Here is a 20,865-nt window from a genome sequence, read left to right as displayed (position 1 = left end):
TGCATTAGGGAGCATGAGGAGACAACTGTCCGCGTCACCTCAACTTTGGACACGGTGGCTTTGTTTCTAGTTAAGTAAGGTGATGACTGAAGCTTGCCACTAGGAAGTACTGCTTGTTTTTACAACCGAAATCAAAATAAACTGAGGGCAAGCCTCTAGAAACAGAATGCTCCCATTTAAGAGAAAATGGCTTAAAAATAACCTCGAAAAAACACAACCACCAAATCCTGAAAGATACTGAAAGGTTTTAGTGTGACTCAAGCCAGTCTATACTTAACCATCAGCTAGCAAACATGTTAAATTCCTCTAATATATTACTCTTCCTTAACTAAGTCAAAATTACCCACCATCTGCTCCCCTTGTCTACTGCAACAGAAAGCAAGGGAAGTTAGTTTAAATACTGAAGCCTATCTTCAGGGAGGAGCAGTAAACCTTCAGTTTTAAGAGGAAGAATAAAGCTCTCCCTCTCTTGCCACCAAGCTGCTGATGTTGTTTTCACCTAGGGGTTGGCTGGCTCTCAGAGCCGTGGAAAAAGGTCTCTGGTACCAACTCCCCCCCACAGCTGCCTCACCTGTGAGGTCAGCCCAGGTTATTCAACATTTGATTCAGCCAGGTCCTGAAAACCTCCAAGGAAAGAGGCCACGTAACCTCTCCAGCAACCCAAGCACGGTGAAAAGTCTTTTCCTTGTATCTCATCTGAATCGCTCCTGCTTCAATTCAGTCACTGCAGAGTCCAGCTCCATCTTCTCCGCAGCTTCCCCATAGGCACTGGGAGCTCGCTCCTTCTCAAATCCCACACCACAGCCTCTCCATCTCCACCCATGATGGTGGCTTCTGCCGAACGTGCTCCAATTTATCAGCAACTTTTCTGTACTGGGGACCTAAAACTGGATGCGGTACCTGGATGTGATGTAAGAAGTGCTGAATAATCGGGCAGGATCATCACGTGCCTGGATCTACTGGCTGTGTGCCTGGTAATCCAGTTCGGGATGCTGCTGGCTAACTTCACTGCCAAGGAGCTGCTGTTTGCCAGCACCCCAAGGGCCTTTCCCCCGCTGTCCTCAGCCTGCATCCCTGGCAGGGGCTCTTCCTTCCCAGGTGCAGGACTTGGCACTTTTCCCCACTGAAATACCTTCAGGCTCGAGAGAGACCATTCCTCTTGCTTTCTAGGAACCCTCAAGCATCCTCCCACTGTGGTGACATCTACAAACATGGTGAGAGCACTCCACGTTGCCCGCTCCCATCACTAATAAAGACAAGGGGCTCCACACACAGTATGAACCCTTAACCACAACAGCCGCACTCAGACCCTGCAACTAGGTTTTTATTCGCCTAGTTGTCCCTTAATCCACATCAGTTCTGCCTACCAAAGAAGCTAGTGCTGGCACAAAAGCAAGAAGCGGAAATAAGAGGGTTAAACCGGGAAGGTGTTATGGGAAACCCCGAGATTACTCTTTTTAACAGCAGCACAAACCAGCGCTGAGGGAGATCAGCAGAGGAATCAACAACTGAGGTGCATTAACTTCCTACCTCTTCAACTTAATTGCTTCCCGTTTTGAAAGCGTATCTCAGCTTAAATGCATCCGGTTTATGCAAGCTGAGGCGGAGAGATCTAAATCACTTACACTCTTCCTGAAGTTACAGCAGTTTAACCAAGGCTGCTAAAATATCTTTAAAATTACCTTAGATGGGGGTAGGTTTCAGTTCAAATAATGCCACTAAGCCCTACTTCAGAAGAGCTTCTAAGCTTTTCCCTTTCCTGGATCCCTTCTTCCCCTATGCTCTGCCCAAAAACTAGACACATCACAGACATCACCAAACCCGCAGACGAAAAGCTGCGAAGGCTGAACAGCAGCAAGTTTACTGCACGCACCAAAGGAAACAAGTCTCCTTAAAGCTTATCTGGTCGTGGCAAAAAGGAAATCAAGTGTGCATTTGGCAGTTCGATGCTACAACACTAAGAGTTATAAACAAAGATGGAGGGGGAGTAAACCCGCTTATTGCCAAAGTGAGCACAAAAGATGAACATTAAGTCTGGCCATCTGAACAACTACATTCAGACTGTGAATGAAGAGCTCTTAGGTGAGCGGCTGGGCAATGTGCTCATCTGCGTGAGGCTTCTTGCCACATGCTGTGTTGTACTAGCTTAGTTGTGATACTTAAGCCCCTAATGCTGTAGTAAAGCAGTTTAATCAATGTCGTGAGCTAGACTATGCATGACTAGGCTGTCAAACTGACTGAGAAAGTGTTTACCAAAGCTGATTTAATTAGCTTTACTTACACCACGGCTGTTAGTACAGTGTTCAGATGGCTGTTAGAAGATATAACATCAATCCAGTATTTGCTGTTACTGTCAGATAGGAGTAGAAATCTAAAGCACAACGTGCATGCATTATGAGTCAGCTAGACAGCATGGTACCATCTGAAGTGTGAATCTGAGCAATTCTGCAGGTAGGAAAATAAAGACAGGGAACAGGTGTACTTAAAATTCCTATTGGATAGCAGAGACGTCCATGTGGCCGCCGAAGGGTTATCCGGTTTTCCTACCCAATTACCCAGGTTATCCTCCCACGCTACCTCATCGTTATCGTTCCAAAGGAGGTCACAAAACAAAGGAAGAATTACCCTGTACAACCATTAGGAACTAATACATGCACCTACCCTCCAGTAAGCAAAATTCCCTCTAAGATCATGCAAAAGGGGGTGTTCCAAGTCCTTCCAAGCAGCACATCACAGTAACAACAACTCCCAGGACAACAGTCAGTTGTAATTCTCTCACACTTAACGGCAGTCCTATAACAAAAGTATTTAGTGAACGCTATCAGGTTTCATTACCAGAAAACCCCACCTTCCCAAACGTGATGGATGGGTGTTTTGGATAACTGGGTTTGGAGGTTTTTGAGAGCAAGGAGCCCGTGGGTGGAAGGCAGAGGAGAATTACCTTCCTAAGTAAGATGAATCGTGTTGTGCTACATTAATACATCCTAATCAACTGTGACACGAATAAATGCACAAGTAAGCACAACAGGTTTTTAACCCTATTATGCAGCACCTCAAACTAGTTGATGATAACGCCTCACAGAAGCACGGAAACAGTGACATGCAGGCAGTGGTGAAAGAGCTGGTGATTCTGTATCAGAAACCCAATCTAGGTTTTTCCCCTCTCATCCCCCTTACCTGGTTTCTGTCTCACCTGCTCAAAGGCAAACCCTTCCAAATGAGAGAATACCCTGGTACAGGGCTCAAAACGCACTGGTCGTGTGTACACCTGCATGAAGAGCAGCAACCTGCTGCAGGACGTGTGAAGCTACAGCCCTACTTGAAGCAGCTCATTAGCAAGCAGCAGACTCTAAGCTGTGCCACGAACACAGCTATTTGCAATATGATGAGTATCTGCAATGTCCAATTACTGGTACCCAGCTCATCAGCTGAATCAGAAGCCAATTAGTACCTTTGCTGAAGTGCAAACACATCGAAAGCTGGGGGAAAGCAAGCGTAAGGTTTTAGTTCTGCCCTCAAACCCAGGCTGGCAGCCCACCCACTGAGCAACAGAGCACGTGGGGAAGCTGACACTGCCCAAGAATCAGCTTTTACATCCATCATCTGACTCGAGGAGTACAAAGGCTATCTGCAAAGGTGCCATGTAACCTGCATGAGTAATGACTAGACAGGATTTTGAGAACACGGAGGTCTACATCTGGTTTTGTGAGTCCGATGCCATTAACGACTTTTTCCATCACTTGGATTCTCACCATTGCCATCATTTCCATACAGCCCTCATGCTCATAATAAACAAGGTGGTCTTTTCTTTAGAACAGGCCGCAGGTATTCCCGGTCTAGTTAGGTAACAGGTTGTGTAGTCACCCCTCCTTAGCAAAATGCAGTCTATATATAAATGTATCATGCAGATAAGTAGGAAAACCAAAAATCTCTTTAGCTCTCTGCAAGTCCACGGTTAAGGTCTACGCCGGCGTTTTCTTTCACAGAGTGACAACGATAACCACAGAGCTTCAGAGATCTCAGCTGCTTTTCTAACATACCATTCACATCCTCAAGAGCAGGTAAACAGCTTTTCAAGATCTGCTGGCAGAGACGAAGAGGCGCAGATTGCACAGGCGCTCTCCCACCCCTACTGAGAATGGCATATGATTCTGCTTATAAAACACCAATTATTTATCCCCTACAGCATCTCCTTCCAGAAGGGCTGAATGCTGTTGGATTCTTTTTTGCAGGAAGGAAAGAAGGGAGGGGGGGGAAGAGAGCCAAGGATTTGTATATCCTGTTCTCGAGTAAACTTAACTATGATACATTAAAGCTCTACGTGCAGGATTTTAAAATGAGAAGAACGTTATCCAAGATAATGTCTGCTCAATGCCAGTGTGGTAAGAAAGCTGTTCTGTTTATAGACCTGAGGAGACGAGCAGGAAGAGGAGTTCATTCACTTCGATGGTCTGTGTAAGACTTAAAAATCACTTGTTTTCCATCTTAAAGTATGCTAGAGATTGATCTTGCAGGGTTTGTACATTATCTCCTTGATGTACCTACAGAGACCTTAAGATTCTAAGTAACAGCAACTAGACATACGACTGAGATATGAGCATATGTGTATCACTCCTAATTATTAAAACCTTTTCATTTATTCTGATGCTGGTGGGGGAAACCAAACCAACCAACCAAACCAGCGTAAGAATAAACATCACATTGTATTAACTAGTCAAATCTTTAAGATGCATGCCATTTTTGTCAGCCTCTCTGTAGACGACACATTCAAATACTGCCTTCATTATGGCATCAACACAAACAGCTCACTTCATACGTGTTGAATGTTCAGTATTCTGATCCTGGCTTTGCTTCCCTCCTACTAAGAAAAAAAACTGAACAGAAATAAAAAAGGATATAAGAAAAAGGGGAAAAGCATTATGAAAATACATGAAGCTGGTCACCCTTTGCAGGCAAATATAAATATAAAAGCTGTCCAAATATCAAAGCCCTTTCTCTTGCATGATGCTTGGCAACTGAGTCCTTGGCCCCTTGAGGCCCTGCTGAGAATAATAGCATGAGGATTCTGCTCCTGACAGCAGCATCAGTCAAAGGATCTGGCCTCCGTCACACAGCAAAGGGCCACAGTACCCTGTAGGATGAGGTTACAGGTCACTCACCCTGCCAACACTAACGATTTCTGTGCTGGTTTAAGCCAAAACACGGCTGCACTTTTAATACAGGGAACTGAAACATGACTCTTCAGCGCTGTGTAGCACTGCCACAATCCCCCACAGAAACAAGAGCAGACAAAGTGAAAGCCTATCGCTTGCCATATGCAAAATGGGAAGTCTGCTAAGTTAGCTGGGCTGGTTTTGACAGATGCTTGACCTGTTGCACAAGCAGAAAACACACATGTACTTCCATAACCTCCGGATGCATTCGTAACAGTGCTCTGTGCACAGCCCAGCGCTACACAACCCTCACCGACAAGACACCTTATGTACCACGATGAAGTACTTGGCTCCTCGAAGCCTTTTAGGAATTTAGGAATGTAGAACAGGCTTTTACCAGCAAACAAAACACCCTCAAACGTGGTTTGCTTATGGGAATGATATATCCTACCTTAGTACAAAACACCTCTCTGCAGGGGCTCTTGCAGAAGCACTTGCTTTGCACATCAGAATCAGAAGCAAAGCAGGATCGTACTACAAGCCCTCCTTGCTCAGGTAAGGTTACAAACAGCAGCTGAGGTGAAAAACCAACATACTGATCAAACAACTCTCACTGCCACGCAGCCCAGCCATTCCAGGAGGCACTCGCTCTGACAGCCCGTGTGGTTCAGGACACACGCTCTGAGCCCATATCCTGTTATCTGTGCAAGTTACATGCAACGCAAGTCATCGGCAGACAAACCACAGAAGCACTTTACAGATTAATCTGATCTGCTGCTTCTGCCTTTCCCAGAATACCTCACGCCACACATACAGACTCAGCAATGCAGGAATCAGCTCGGGTAGGGAGCACTACATTCATTCTCACACAGCGCTCTGCCCAAGCTAAGCTCTACCTCCATCAGCACGTGTGATGTTACATGAGTATTACCAAGAACAACTCTTGCAGACTTCATTCTACAGCATGGTATAGACATTCAAGAATTGCAGCCGGCAAGCCTTTAAATCATGAGGCCTGATCCCCGATTCACACATTTATGGCCTCCGTATGACGGGTAAAAACACTAAATTCATGGTGAGTTTACATCAGTCAGATCTGTAAATCCTATAAAGTACTGATCCAATCAGGCCATCGATGAAGCCTTTGAAGGTGTAAAATGCATCTCTAATTCAAGCTTTACAGATGGAGATAACCTAGCAATGGTTTTGCAGCCTAAAATTTATGCTTCAGCTGCACACTGTGGGTCCACCGGGGAGAGTCACTTCAGGTTACAAACCAAGGAAAACAAAAGTAGGAACATCCGAGATTATGGAATCCAGGAGCGTGAAACATCCCATTTATCTTCATGAGACAAAACCACCTATCAAGAGAATCAATTTAAATGATACCAGTATTTTAGAAGTCATCGATGTGTAGGATCATTGGCCTGCACAACTGAGAAACACGGAGGAGGCAAGAAAGTTACCAGCTGAGAGATGTTTTCCACAAACCAGAAGAAAGCCAGGACAAGAAGTACAGCAATACTGATGCACATATTTAAACTTGACCATGGGGAAATGAATCCTAAGGAACACATGCAAACAGAGAACACACGGTGCTTCGGCAGCTTTCTGTGCTGCTGTCTCCTTCCAAAAACTCAAGTGTGAAGAACTTGCATCGTGAGTAGACCTCAAGGAAGTGCCATGAGTCCCTCCATGCTCCACATACTAGATAAACCAGATAGTTAGGGTTGGAAAGGACCTTAAGATCATCTAGTTCCTATCTCCCTACAATGGGCAGGGACGGCACCCACTAAACCATGTCACCGAAGACTCCATCCAACCTGGCCTTGAACACTGCCAGGGATGGAGCATTCACCACTTCCTTCAGTCAGTAATTAAGTAATAGAAGATGCATTTCAGAGGTCTATTAAACAGTAAATGCAGCTATGGCTGCCTCAAATGACAGATTTACTCTGAAGGGGTCAGAAGATAACTGGTTACTAGCTAGCCTGCTAATTCATGCAAACAACACATGGCAGAAAGGATAATATTTTGACATGTGTGAACCCCCACACAGCCAAACACACATCACATGTATTCAGGTGGAAAACCCCATGTATTTATGCAAGTTTTCCATCAGAGCTAAGAACTCCTAAAAGTCTGAGCTTACTTGGAAATCCGTTCACTCCATTAGGAGAAAATCATTAGCATTCCCAACCTAACAAGACATTCTGCACCACGGAAGAGTCTGAAGAGCCACAGTAGTTAATGATTCCACAAGGTACTCAAGAGCTGACAGCAAAGTTGTTAATGAGACAACACACACCACAGTTAACCACCAGTTCTAAAATGGCAGTCACAAAACCAGGAGCTTCACTGTCAGAAGCAAAAAGCTCCTCATTACTGCTGCTACAGTGCTTTCACACTTCGGGGCGGTCACAAGCATACAGCTCCTGCACAAAATCAGATGAACAGAACACATAAATCACGAGACTACCCAAGGCGCCCTTGAAAAGAGTAATTGGGAGCCTTGAGACACCGTCCTCCTTGCTGACAAGGATGCCATTCCAGACAAGGATGCCATTCCAGACAAGACCGGCTCTATTCCACCAAGGCCTCAATTCCTCCCCCCTCTCCAACCAAATGCTAAGTGAAGGATTTCTGTTGGGTACATGAAGGAAAACCTCACGTTCCCTTGTCTCAGGAGATCACAAAGGTCACGTCTTCCTCACGCAACAAACACCCTCTTCCTCACACCTAGCTTCCAGCGAAAGCGACAGTCACACTGATGCAGGAGTACCCGCACACAGAAGCTACTCTGCCCCCAGTTAAAGAATCAGTTATCTGCATCATCCTTAAATGACCCCCCTGGGGTGTGTCCCACCCACATCACAGCCTTCAGCATCCCCACATACCTGAATTTGCTAGTGCTTACTTTGCATGTCTCTATTAGTTGACTGTAAACAAGCACAACATGCAAAACTCCCGTCTGGAGCAAATGAGCTGCTGGAACTCATTCCCCTAAACCTTCCTGGTTTACTGATCTTCTTCTTGGCTTGCTGTTGTTCAGCACCCCCTCTTCAAAGCAAACCCAAGATGCCTTGCTCCCTGACACAGACTTCTGAAAGACTTTTATTTTCCTCAAAGAAAGGAGGGCAAATACATGAGGTCAAAAAAGAATTTTCTCCTAATTCTTGGGTACTCATCATGAAGGGGGGGTGTGGGCAGACACAGATGTCAGAGCCAGAGAGGCTAAGCTGCAACCAAATACTAGTTTATACTTACAGAAGCCTGGAGATTAAGGCCGTAGGATCTCACTGAACTGGTTACACAAGTCTGCTCACCCACTCCTCAGGCGTATCTAGCAGCCAAGCCTTCTTCCTTATAAATGCTCCAAGAGATTCTCCTGTCTCAGATTCTCAGCTCTGCCTTCCACCCCTTAGCTCTTTTCCCTCCTAACATCCAGAAAAACGGCATCCTTTATCCCAGGGTAACATCAACAGACCTGTTTTCTTAACAGCGAGCAGGAAAGAGGCCTCACCAAGTGCAATCAGAAACCAGACACTGCTTAGGTGTAACCTAACACTGAGCTCTGCGGCACAGTCACTTACACGCTCCTGTGAGCCACACAAACCGACTGAACTCATGAGCTCTAAAGACCTGATTCCCCCCCCCTTATGACCATAAATAAGACCAAAAGGTGCTGTTTCTCTCTTATTTGTATTGAGGCAAATGCAACACAGTGATCTTCTTTCATTTGAAGCACCACCTGCTAAACAGGTTAAACTCCTTAAACTTCAATTCCCCTAAAAGTGTAGCTAAGAACTCACTATGCCTCTGAGCAGCATCTCCTACAGGATGGATGGCAAACTCTTCCAGCACTACCAGTAAAGCGAATAAACTGGAAGTTTCATGTAGGATACAACAATCTAAGCAAGCATCCGCCCTGTTAAAACAGCACAAAAAGTATTCATTATTTCAACGTTTAAAGTGATGAAGGTGGAGAAAATAGATCATATGCAATGGAAGAATTAACATTTGTCTCACATTCATTTTGATCAAAGGTGCTTCTAACTAAATATAGGCTGTGGAGACAACAGGCGTTCAAGCGAACTAATGAGACCCAAAAAAAAACCCAATTAAAGGTTTCAAATAAAATCTCCATTTTTTACGCTAAGAAATTACATGATTTGAATCAAGCAACAGGAAAAGTCTCTCCAAGTGATTTTTCAGAAAAGGGACTCTGATTAAAGAAACATTACATCTTCTCTGAATAACAGCCTTTTAGTTTGATGTACAAGAAGCACTAGGATGAAAAAGAAGCACTGTGATGGAAAAAACAAAGTTCCTGGTTGTATCATCATCTGAGTGGACAAAAATAACCCAGTAGTACTAGCTCATAAATGTTCTGAATTATACTGAGTGAAATATATGACGAAGAAAAGAACGCAGAACATCACAAAGCGTTTTCTTGTGTGACCTTGCTTGCAGCACTGTGTGCAGTGCTGGTGTCAGCCTAAGAAGGACACGGAGCTATTGGAGCAAGGGCAGAGGAGGCCACGAGGATGCTCAGGGGCTGCAGCACCTCCTGTGTGAAGACAAAGGCTGAGAACATTGGGGCTGTTCAGCCTGGAGAAGAGAAGCTGCCTGGAGACCTCAGAGCAGCTTCCAGGGTCTGAAGGGGGCTGCAAGGATGCTGGAGAGGGGCTCTTCATCAGGGACTGCAGCGACAGGACAAGGGGTGATGGGTTCAGACTGAAACAGGGCGAGTTCAGGTTGGATCTAAGGCAGAAGCTCTTCCCTGTGAGGGTGCTGAGGCGCTGGCACAGGGTGCCCAGAGAAGCTGTGGCTGCCCCATTCCTGGCAGTGCTCAAGGCCAGGATGGACAGAGCCTTGGGTGACACGGTTTAGTGTGAGGGGTCCCTGCCCACAGCAGGGGGTTGGAACTGGATGATCTTCAGGTCTTTTCCAACCCAAACCATCCTATGAGTCTATGATTTTACTCGAGTTCTTTAATGGAACCCCTAGGGCCTTCACAGACACCAATTTTTTCCTTACAGACTGAATGTCCAAATTCTCTATTGCTGGTTTAATTCTATGTACACTGGAGAAAAATACTGAAAGAATGAAGTTACGTTCTATTCCTTTGCCCGCTGAAGAGCACAGGAAAATCTCTGGTGGGTTTGCTGGAATTATTAACAATGCCACTGTGGGACAGCAACCAGGTGTTAAAAAACCTGACGACACAGGAAAGGAATTCACATTTCACTTCTGTGTACTCCGGGGAATACTAATGAGTAATCTGCCTTGCTATTAAATACAATAAACAATATTCCTCAGGTTAAGATCATTTTCTTGCCATCTTCTGAGCTAGCTGCTAGCCTGCTGCTCGACTGAACTAAAATGCTTCTCAAAACTTAGATGAACAGCTCCACTCGCTCGGATGCATCTGGAGGTTTTGGCAGTTACTGTGATCCTGATGCAGACTGACAGCGTGCAAAACAATTGGGGGGCTGTCTTTTGTCTGTCACAAACACAAAGCATCTTTACTTAAAGTAATCAAGAGCTCAGCAGCAGCACAATTACTGTGCAAGATCAAACCATTTCCAGGACTGCTGGAACTTGCTATTAATACCCAAAATAAACTATCAGGGTTTATTTGTAAGGCGCTTTGAGATCTTTTAACCAGAGCTACAAGAACGCACCACCCTACTGCATCACAGGATCACTGAATGGCTTGGGTTGGAAAGGACCTTAAGATCATCCACTTCCATCCCCCTGCCATGGGCAGGGACACCTTGCACTATGTATCTGCCACCAGCCTCTGTGAGAACTTCTAATGCAAGCACTACTTTAAAGAGAAACAAACTAAAGTACAAAGAGACGACTTCGTTTCTTTCTGATCGTAAGACATCAATGTCAGCCCAAGGTCAGAACCGATTCCAGCTCCACGGGAATCACTGGATCACTAGCAAGGCTCTTTCTTTTCTTCCCAGAAATCTACCGTGTTCAGAAAGGCTGCAGCAGAAAACACCATTTTGCAAAGCAATGAGACATGAAACACGACTGCTCAAGAGCCAAAGGCTAAGAAACACCCTACAATTAGTTCAACCGCAAGAAGTAAAGCCAGTCAGTGACCTCTACAGAGACTGAAAAAGGGAGACTCTGACTGCAGCTCCTGTAATCTACAGAGAAATCTCTTTTACCTCTGCTCTTTCGGTCACTGAAACCGACATGCCTCGGAGTTATTTTGGAATTGACTCCTGCCTCATTCACAAGAGCATCAGTTTTGTTGAGGAGCAAAAATACATCATGCGTGGGCTTTACCACCAGCACAACTCCAGGCATTGAGTCAGGAGCTCGGCACACCTAAAGTCAAGGCAAACCCTCTTAATATATCACAAGACAAAGACCTCTGATAACAGGAATCCCTTTCTATGTCTTCCCCAGGTGGCTGACCAGGCAAAAGCCGTTGGAGGAGTTGCAATAAGAGAACGACTTCAGACACAGTATTACACGATAGCGTGTGACCGGACAAGGAATTTCAAATGAGAAGTACTGTAAAAACCAGCATCATGCACTCAGGCCACCCCAGTCAGCTTCAAGAAAGTAACAAGTAATAGTGCATAGAGCTATTACAAAAGAAGGAAGTACGGAAGTTGAATCCATCGCTGTACGGCAAACCCAGCGCTGGTCCAGAGCTAGTTCAGTCCCCAGCTAGCAAAACCTTGCCCTAAAATATTGATATCAATTCCACTTTATCTAAAGGATCACCTGAATTGTAAAGATCCAGCTGGGGTTGGCAATTTCTCATTCAATCACACCATTCGGTTACAAAGTACCTCTATACCTTGTGTTTGCTTCACCCGTTTTAACGAGCTGTGTGGTTTTGTCTCACCTCTCCAAGTTCATCCGCTTACGTACTGCAGTCATAATGGCAATAGTTATTGTACTGCCTTCTATTCACCTCTTCTTTGCCCCATAAAGTAAGCCTCACCGCTGCAAGAAGAAAGGGATTTCCCCTCACAGAAACCCTACGGTAACAGCTACAATCTAAGGCCTGAACTACAACGTCTGCTCCATAAGAAACTTGTATCTTTTAGCATTTCTTTTCTAACACCAGGTGTCCCGAAGCATCCACACATTCAGCTATAGAAAACATCCCCAAAACATTCCGTTCATAAATATACAAATATTTTGTTTGCATACATCATATTTTTAAACAGAACACTGTGCTATTCCAGAATCAACACACTGAAATTGATCTGACATTTAACTGCATCTGCTGTATGAGCTGTAGGAAGATCTAGGCAAGCAATGTTTCACTATGTGCTTGCTGTCCCCTGTAACACGCATCTTGGGAGGTAACTCAGCTGATTCCAGAGTCTGCTCAGAAAGAAAACATCCTGTACAGACAAAAAGTCCACAGGGAAACCTAATCCATGAGAACACACGGCCAGAAGACTTACTACCTGTGAGACAGAGGGATCCTAGAGATGCTCGTTCAACCACCTAGATGTTACATGTCCATTTTCTCACTGGAAACCAGCAAGAGAATCCCCACAGAGAAAATGCGATGATCCCATGGTACTTCTACTGACACCCACAAACCCCTAGAGGGGAAGTGCGACAGCCCCTTGGCATCAACGTGCTAAGAAAATGGCAATCTAAAACTCATAAAGGAAACAGAAGGCTCCTCTTACCCACTTCTCCAACTCAAGTGATGCCCACAGAACGAAAACACCCTTCTAAACAACAAGCCAACCAAAAAACCCTACGCGATTCGTGTTTTAAAAATCAAATTGGGGGGAAAAAAAGATAAACGTAGTAAAACTGGTATCCCTTTTCATCCTTCTCTGCCCCCCCAGCCAGAAAAGAAAAAGAAGCAAACACGAAGCACTAGAATGCTTAGTGAAGCTCACTGAAAGTTCTATGTTTCTATGCATTTCATACGGAAGAACTCCAAAAGCGATACTGATTGTAGGGGCAGACTAGTGTAAAATAGGTCACCAGTACTCAGAAAGCAAGCCAGCCTTATCAGGAAAGCACTCAAATAACTCATTCCCTTAGCACATAAGTGAGATGTATCATTTTTCTTTAAGAAACAAGCTAGTACTCCACACTATGCACTCGAATCACCTCTACTTCTCTAGGACCAAGGAAAGAATAAAACAAAAGCCCAAAGCTGGCTGGTTCTTTTCACTAAGAGTACTTGTATCTTTTCAGTGACAGAAACCTGACATTCAACAAATTGTAAGGTATTTTTTAGGCACCTATTTACACCATTGTGTATCTGTACACAGAAGATGGCATTAGACAATGTCTTTAAAGATAACCCATTCCAATAAATCAGAGAACAGAGCTTCACAGTCACTTATTCACATATTAATGTTGAAAACGTCAGGGCCATTTACAACCAAAATGTTATTTAACAACAAACTATGAGAAATTTACTATACATTGACGAAGTTAACGTCATATTTACAAACATGAGTGCAATAGTTTGCAAATAACTATTTTCTCAAACATCTCCGGGTTTTAGGTCTGGTTTTGTCTCCAGAATTGTGTTTTTAATTACAAAGTTATGGAAAAAATAGGGTATTTCAGCTGTAGGCCTAACGACAGCTACCAAGAGAAGTTAACTTCATGATGAAAATGAGACTTTCTTCCCCTATTACCACTTGTTGATCTTCTGAAAGAAAGCAAACCCGATGATACTTACTACTACTTTACTCATTAATACCTACGTTCAGTATAAATGCACAGAACTACTTTGCAATCTCCAGTGATTTTCAGTCTGTGATGAAACATTCCATTACTTACAGTAAGCACGACACATTTATGTCTAACTCAAAAAAGGCAAATCAAACCCTCACAAATGCTTTCAAGCTTAAATCAACTTACAGCCAGATTTAGTCTTGACATAAAATATAGCCGTACCTTCCAGACAAAAAGTATTTCTCTTTTCAAAGGGAGACTTTCAATCACTTTAATACACCTTATAACTTAAGTCCTGGAAGCACCTACTAGGAGCAGAGCTAGTACCAGATAACGCCAAGCATCTAAGCGGGTATTAATGAATGCCCAACACAAATGAGTTTTCCACATGCCAAAGAAATGCAATTTTAAGTAGCCACAGAAACCGAACAGGCAGCGACAGAAAAAGTGCCCTGCACAATCTACTTACTAGCATGCTTATCTGCAAGCATTATAAGGCTGTTGGAGATATCTCTTCGCCTGTAAAAGCACACCACTTTTGCTTCCACGTTTCCATTGGCAGTCTACAAAAGAAAGACAAGTTAAGTCCAAATGTATCTCTGATCAGATGAGGAATAGAAATTAAATGCCCTCTGCTTGCCATCTCCCCTCATGTGAGCAGTTCTCACGCGATCAGTCAGGCTGAAATCAACAGGATTACTCAAATAAGCAGAACTTCCTGACACCAACATCAACTCAGATCAGACAATCACAGAACGGTTTGAGTTGGAAGGAACCTTAAAGCTCATCCAGTTTCAACCCCCTGCCATGGGCGGGGACACCTCCTACTAGACCAGGCTGCTCCAAGCCCCATCCAACCTGGGATCAATCATAACTACTTTGTCCCAAGAATGTATACATTATTCAGCTGGTTAAAGATGTAATAATGCCAGCATCATGTTAACATGAGAAGCCTTGACAAATATCAGAAGCTCATGAACATTTCCTTGCAACCCAGGCTTGGACAGAAACGTGTATTTCAAAGTATCATATTTAATACAACATGGATTGTTTGAAAAGTCATCGCAGCTCGAAGATGAAGCAGCTGCTTAGTTCACAGTTGTTTTCCTGACTCATTATAGGGACCGTGCTCTTCAGCCTGATAATGTAAAGAATTCATTAATATTTGAAGAACTGTTCCCTCTTTCTTGTGATGAGAAGTACAAAATCAGTTCATCACCTTGAATTACTTATTTAAAACGAAAGATGAGTTTTACTATTAAACTATTATAATGTGTTACTCAAGTTTGGCACTGAGTAATACCATGTCTTAATTTTCTTACACAAAACCAACAACAACAAAAAAAAAAAAAAAAGCATCTGATCTCTAGTAAAATAACCAAAGCATTTCATGGCCTGTTTGCTCAATGCCCTTAACATGTAATTCACTATAGACTATATCCTCAAACCTCTCTCTTAAAAACTAAGAACAAAAACATCACTGTATGACTCTGCTCTACCATTCACAAGCAAGATTCAGTTTTTGCACAATGCAATGCAGTTTGAAGATAATAAACATCCCATTCAGAACATGACCGGAATCACTTCAATGACTGCACAGGAATATTCTTCTCCAAGCAAAGTCCAAACTGATTTGCCATGCACAAATTCAATGGCTGCCGCGCTGGCCAGCACTAGCAGGTAAGGTGGCTGATGTCTGCTATGGAGCAGTGTTATGTTCTATTAAGAAGAAGAAAAAAACACCACCATTTTCCAAGTCACCAATTCTGTAATCTGCTTTCTAAGCACAGGGATCATTATTTCCATCGTGACAGGCATTCTGATCATTGACTTCTGCCCTAACATGATGGGAAGTTTTAATACTGGTTGAGGGAGGACTGAAAATACGCTATGCTCAAAAATCCCACACCGGTCTTAGTAGTAAAACAAAGAATCACACTTTCCCCACAATGACATGGCGAAAATCCTCCGTTCTTTACAAAATACCCTCAGCTAAAGTCAGAGAATGCAGTCTCTATTCACAAGCCCGTCCTTCATTCACAGCTGCCAATAAGCAGAGCAATCAACAGCCACACAAGTCACATATTCTGGTATCTGATCACTGCAAAGTCTCACTGATACCCACTAGCTCTTTCCAGATACATCCAAAAGCAGATACATCCCACGCTTGCTATCGTTCCAGACAGATCTGCAGACAGAGCATTAAACTCATTCATTTCCTCAAGCATTTGCAGGACTTTTTTGGAAATTTCTACAGCAGAGTACTCCTGTCCACCAGGAATGATCAACTGGCTGCTGCCTTGCATAAGACAGCAGAAGGACTGGGTATCACACAGCAAGAGCTCAGTGACTGAAACACGAAATACACCAAAAAAAAGCCAAACAAAGGAAAACCAAAACCGATCACCCACCCCCCCCCCACCCCCCGAAATAAAAACCTCACGGGATGGAAACCACTGTCAGTGTTTGCAAGTGCACTGCCTGCCAAAGGTTCAGCAAGAATACTAGTTATTTGTGTACCTTGTTCAGTTCTTCAATTCTCCTGATGAGATACGGGTTGCTGGAAGAGTTCTCAAAATACACGTAATCTGCAATGAGAAAAGGAAACATACTGAAATACCACCCAAGCACATGCAAAGTCACATCACTGTTACTGCAGAGAACGTTCTTCTAAACACAGAAGGCGTTAAAAAGCGGGGATTTCTTAGTGAATGTTAAGACAATGAAGTTTTTCTGCCCTGAGAACTGACATCATTTGTTCCTAAAGCCCAGTTATAACTGTGCTACACGTGCTTTAACAATCGCGCTGAAATCAAGTTAAATGCCTCGTGGTGGAGCCTACACTTGCATTCAGCAATCCACACGCTTCATACCTGATATAAACCCAGTGCTTTCTCGCTACTGATTAGGGAAGATTTGAGAACTGAGCACTTACAGTGAGTTCCTGTATTACAGAGATTTCTGTAAAATACGCTGCCTAGCAGTTCTTATCAGAAGCTGTGGCAGTGGAGTTGTCCTAATGAGTAATACACGTTTAATAACACTTGCTTTTGCTGTCATCGCTGCTCAGTAACATGCAAACGATACTAAGCAGTAACAGCCACGGGTTTGTGAGGTTCTTCCGATCAGACAATCACTAACATACAAACATTTTCATAGAGTACACGGACGTTTACTTACAGCCTGAAAGCTGCTCTCAGGTAACAAACAAAGAGCTCACAGGGAGCACACTTCCACCAACAGCTTCCCAAAGCTTGCTTTCCTCAAACGCTCATCACCCTTTACATGTGACACCTGCACCACGCACCTTGGAATCTCCGTTTACAAAAGCTGGGGCGGGGGGGACGGGGCACAATGATGTGCAAGGCTCTTGCACAATGTTTTGACGCTACATCGCGGTGAAACAGCAGCTGGTGTGGCTCAGTTAGCTCTAAAACACAGCGTGCCATCCCTGGATGTTGTTCGCAATGGCTTATTCAGATTACAAGAGAACCTATGACCTAAGAAGCAAACCCTACCCAGATTTCAACAGCACTGCACAGCGAAGGGTCACCTCCCCGAGTAAAGGCTGCCATTTAAATGCCCTAATGAAGGAGCCCGCTGACGGGCGGTTTGGGGATGTGTATCAGCGCCCCTCGAAACAGAAGCAGAAAGAGATTCAAACCCCCATCGCCCCTCATTTCCCTTCACCTTCCCTCTCGCCTCAGGCTGCCGTGGGGAGCGCAGGAGGAAACCAGCCGCGCTTGAGCACCAAGCGCTGCTGAGAACCTCACCGGAGCGTTGCACCTGAGCCGCCAAGCGGGAGCACGGCCATGCCCGCTCCGTAAAGGCGGCGGGGGGGGGACACCGGCAGGTTACCGGCCGCTGTTCCGACAGGCTGCGGATGGGAAGGGAAGCGAAACGGCCCCGTTTACTGCCGCCCGAGAGCCAAGCACCCGCCCGGGGTCACTCTCGCACCGATCCCCGGCTCCACTGCCAGGCTTATTATTAACCCAAACCCCGCCGCCGAGCGCGGGGAGCGGCGCGGAGCCACCCGACAGCCCGCGGCTGCCCACGCCGCGCCGCATCGCACCGCACGGGCCCCGCAGGCCGCAGGGCCGGGCCGAGGAGGGCCCCGTCGGGCAGGGCAGCCCGGCCCAGCCCAGCCCAGCCCAGCCCAGCCGGCCGCAGGGCGCCGGCCCGGCGGAGCCAGGGGCCGCTCGCCGGGGAAGGAGGCGATGCGCGCACGGAGGCCGCCCTCGGCCCGCGCCGCGGCGGAGGGGCAGGAAGCCGGAGCACCGCTCCCCCCTTTCCCTGCGGAGGGCGGCGCTGCCCTTCTCCTCCTCGGCGGCGGGGGCCGGCCTCCAGCCCGCGCACACGGCTGCCGGGGGAGGAACCTGCGGCCTCCGCCCCGCCGAGAGCGGCCACCGCTGCCCGCGCGGCTCCGGCCGCCCCGGGGGGGGCCACGGCGATGAGCCGCGGCGGGAGCAGGGGGGCCGGGGTACGCCTCGGTTCGCCGCGGCTCGGCTCGGCCCCCTCGGCCAGGGCCAGGCCACGTCCCCGCTGCCGGGCGCCGTTCCCCCCCCGCGCCGAGCGGGCGCCGCTGCGTCCCCACATACCTCCCACTCGGTACATGTTGGCCGCCATGTCTGCGCTCTGCGCCGCCGCCGCCCTCCTCCTCCTCCTCTTCCTCCTCCACCCGCCTGTGCCGGGCCGGGCAAGGAGGGAGCGGCTCCCGCTGCCCCCCGCCCCGCGCCACCCTTCCCCGCCCGGGCGCAGGACGCAGCGCCGCGCCTCCCGGGGCCGCCGCCTCGGCCGTTTGCGGAGCCGCCGGGCGGGGAACGGGTTAAACCACCGCCCCCCGCCGCCGCCCCCCGCGCACCGGCCCCGGGGCGGGTCGCAGGCCGAGGCCGGCGGCTCGGCCGCAGGTGGGGCGGCCCGAGGGGGGGCGTGCGCGGCTCCCCCGGCCCGGCCCTGTCCGCCGCTTTGTCCGCACGCTCGGGCCGATGCTCGCCGTTCCCCCGGCGCCGCTTTGTCCGGTCTCTGCCCCTCGGGGGCTGAGGAACGGCGCGGAGAAAGTTTCCGACGCCGGCGGGGAGCGGCACCTGTTGGCCGAGAGTCCTTTGTCCGGCCTCGGCCGCCCTGCTACCGCGGAGCAGAGCGAGAGAAGCGGCAGCGGGCCTCGGAGCGCTGAAGGACTCGCTTAGAACCCCCCCGGTGAGAGGGATGTGCTGCGGAAACAGCGGTACTGAGGGAAAGCGGCGCCGTTCCCCCGTGTCCGCGCAAAGTTCACGCCTGCACCGACGAATCGGACACAGCACAAGCGACGATTTCATCGTCCGCGTCTCGTGTATTACCAGCGAACAACATTTCGCTCCATCCCGAGCTGCAGGGAAACACGTTTGGTATAAGGAGGACGGGCTTCCCTGGTGTTTCAGATGCTCTCTTTCCCCTTTTAAGTGAATCTGGCATCATTAGATTCTACTAAAGAGGCTACTTCCAGGGCAACTGAAAGTAGAATCTACTTGATAAAGATACTACTTTCAGGGCACTTTTCATTTCCTGTGCGACTGCCTTGTGTCTTAACAGGCGAAGTGGGCGTATGATACAGCGATTCAGTCGTCTTTAATAGACGGCAACGCATTCCTGCATTGAAAGGAAAAAAGGGATCTCTTCCTCTCTTTTGTCTCCCAACGACAACATCTGTGCGAGCTGAAAAACTCCATGGGAAGCTGCAGCTCCCTGCGGCTGGTTACTTCTAGAGACACAGTAACAAGTACCTTAGCAGGGACCTAAAACCAGGTATCTAGAAGTTAGCCTTGGTTTGACTCTTGCGGCTGGTTTCCTGCTTGTTTAACGGAACGGGTTAAACTTTAGAGGCAACAGTCAGTTCAAATAGTTGGCTTCTCACAGTCGTTAGCAATTAAACAAAATGCCTCCCGGCTCTTTCCCTGCACTGCCACATTACAGGAGTTTCCCACCCTTTGAAACTTGCAATGCCCACCAGTTTTCTCACCAATGAAACTTACACTGACCCGAAACTGGACAGAAACAGACCCTCGCTGCCCTCAGCTAAAGGCAGGGGCTAGGGAAAAGGAAGGCAGCTCCTGAAGGTACAGAACTGGCCTCTCAGAAGAGTGCCAGAGCAGCCGGAAAGCCCATGGTCCCAGCCAGCCCGTTCACACTGAAAACAGCAAGAAAAAAAACCCTTTATTTACAATTGCCTGACCAAGGCATGCATCACAGACCAGATAAATAAAGAATAATCTTTATATACCTTAGTACTGAATCATTGGGCCACATTACTCACACTAAGCAGTTGATAAGCCCACAGGCAGCACAACCTGGTACTGTTTGGGGTTATGCTGCTGTATTTGCACAGCTTAAAGTCCCTGCTGGAAGCTGAGGGAGGCCGTGGGCACAGCTAGCTGGCTCAGGTACTGAGCTGCAGTGCATTTTACTTTGGTGCAGTGTATAACAAAAGCCTGGGCACAGTTTATTTTCTGTGCTGTCTCAGTGCACAGCATGGGGAAAAGTGTTATGTAAATACCTTCGTTTTCCTAGATTAAATACAACAGAAAACCCTTGTTTCAACCACAACATTGTTGAGAAAAACATCAGGCTGGAGCTTTGTCTTAACCTGGTAACTGAACTGTATCCAGCCACAGGCTGAGATTACTCGTGTTGTTCTAAAGGAACCACATTCCTGGCGCAACTTAAAATCGCAAACTGGATTATTCCTGTTAGAGACACAGATTACTGGAGGACTTTGGTTGTTGTGCCATCCCAAGCAGCCCATCTTTCCTCCTCACATTCCTCCAAAAGAGGGCCAAAGACAAAAGAATAGAGCGTAAAGAATAACTTAAACACAGAGCAGGTCCCTGGTCCGAGCTCACCAACTGCAATGATGAAAAAAGTGTTTCTCATTGGGGATAATACAAAGAGTTTCACTTTTGTGCAGCTCTTGTGCAACACCCTGCTTTATGTCCAGAGAACTGAACTTCAGAGGTTCCAGCCCACCATGGTCCCCAGC

The 20,865-nt window shown here is 46.8% G+C and overlaps 1 protein-coding gene across 6 annotated transcripts in view; it reads right to left on the bottom strand.

Moving 5' to 3' along the window:
* MTA3 (metastasis associated 1 family member 3) overlaps positions 1-18,707 on the bottom strand; it is a 122,868-nt gene extending 104,161 nt beyond the window's left edge. For 2 of the 6 annotated variants that reach the window (XM_062620933.1, XM_062620934.1), the window contains exons 1-3: positions 18,452-18,703; positions 16,374-16,441; positions 14,323-14,416 (exon numbers count right to left, since the gene is read on the bottom strand). In XM_062620933.1, the coding sequence (XP_062476917.1) occupies positions 14,323-14,416; positions 16,374-16,441; positions 18,452-18,479 (190 nt within the window). In that variant the 5' untranslated portion in view covers positions 18,480-18,703. Of the gene's footprint in view, positions 1-14,322; positions 14,417-16,373; positions 16,442-17,626; positions 17,678-18,451 lie in introns of those variants that run through there. The other 4 variants (XM_062620928.1, XM_062620929.1, XM_062620931.1 and 1 more) reach the window with 4 other exon arrangements.
* Positions 18,708-20,865: the final 2,158 nt, after the last annotated feature.

Source organism: Pezoporus occidentalis, unplaced genomic scaffold (assembly GCF_034315485.1).
Source record: "Pezoporus occidentalis ecotype Australia unplaced genomic scaffold, CSIRO_AGI_Poc_V1 ctg225, whole genome shotgun sequence".
In the NCBI taxonomy this organism is placed as follows: domain Eukaryota; kingdom Metazoa; phylum Chordata; class Aves; order Psittaciformes; family Psittacidae; genus Pezoporus; species Pezoporus occidentalis.
Note: the sequence above shows the minus strand (reverse complement) of the source record. Positions and strands in the feature narration are given on the sequence as shown.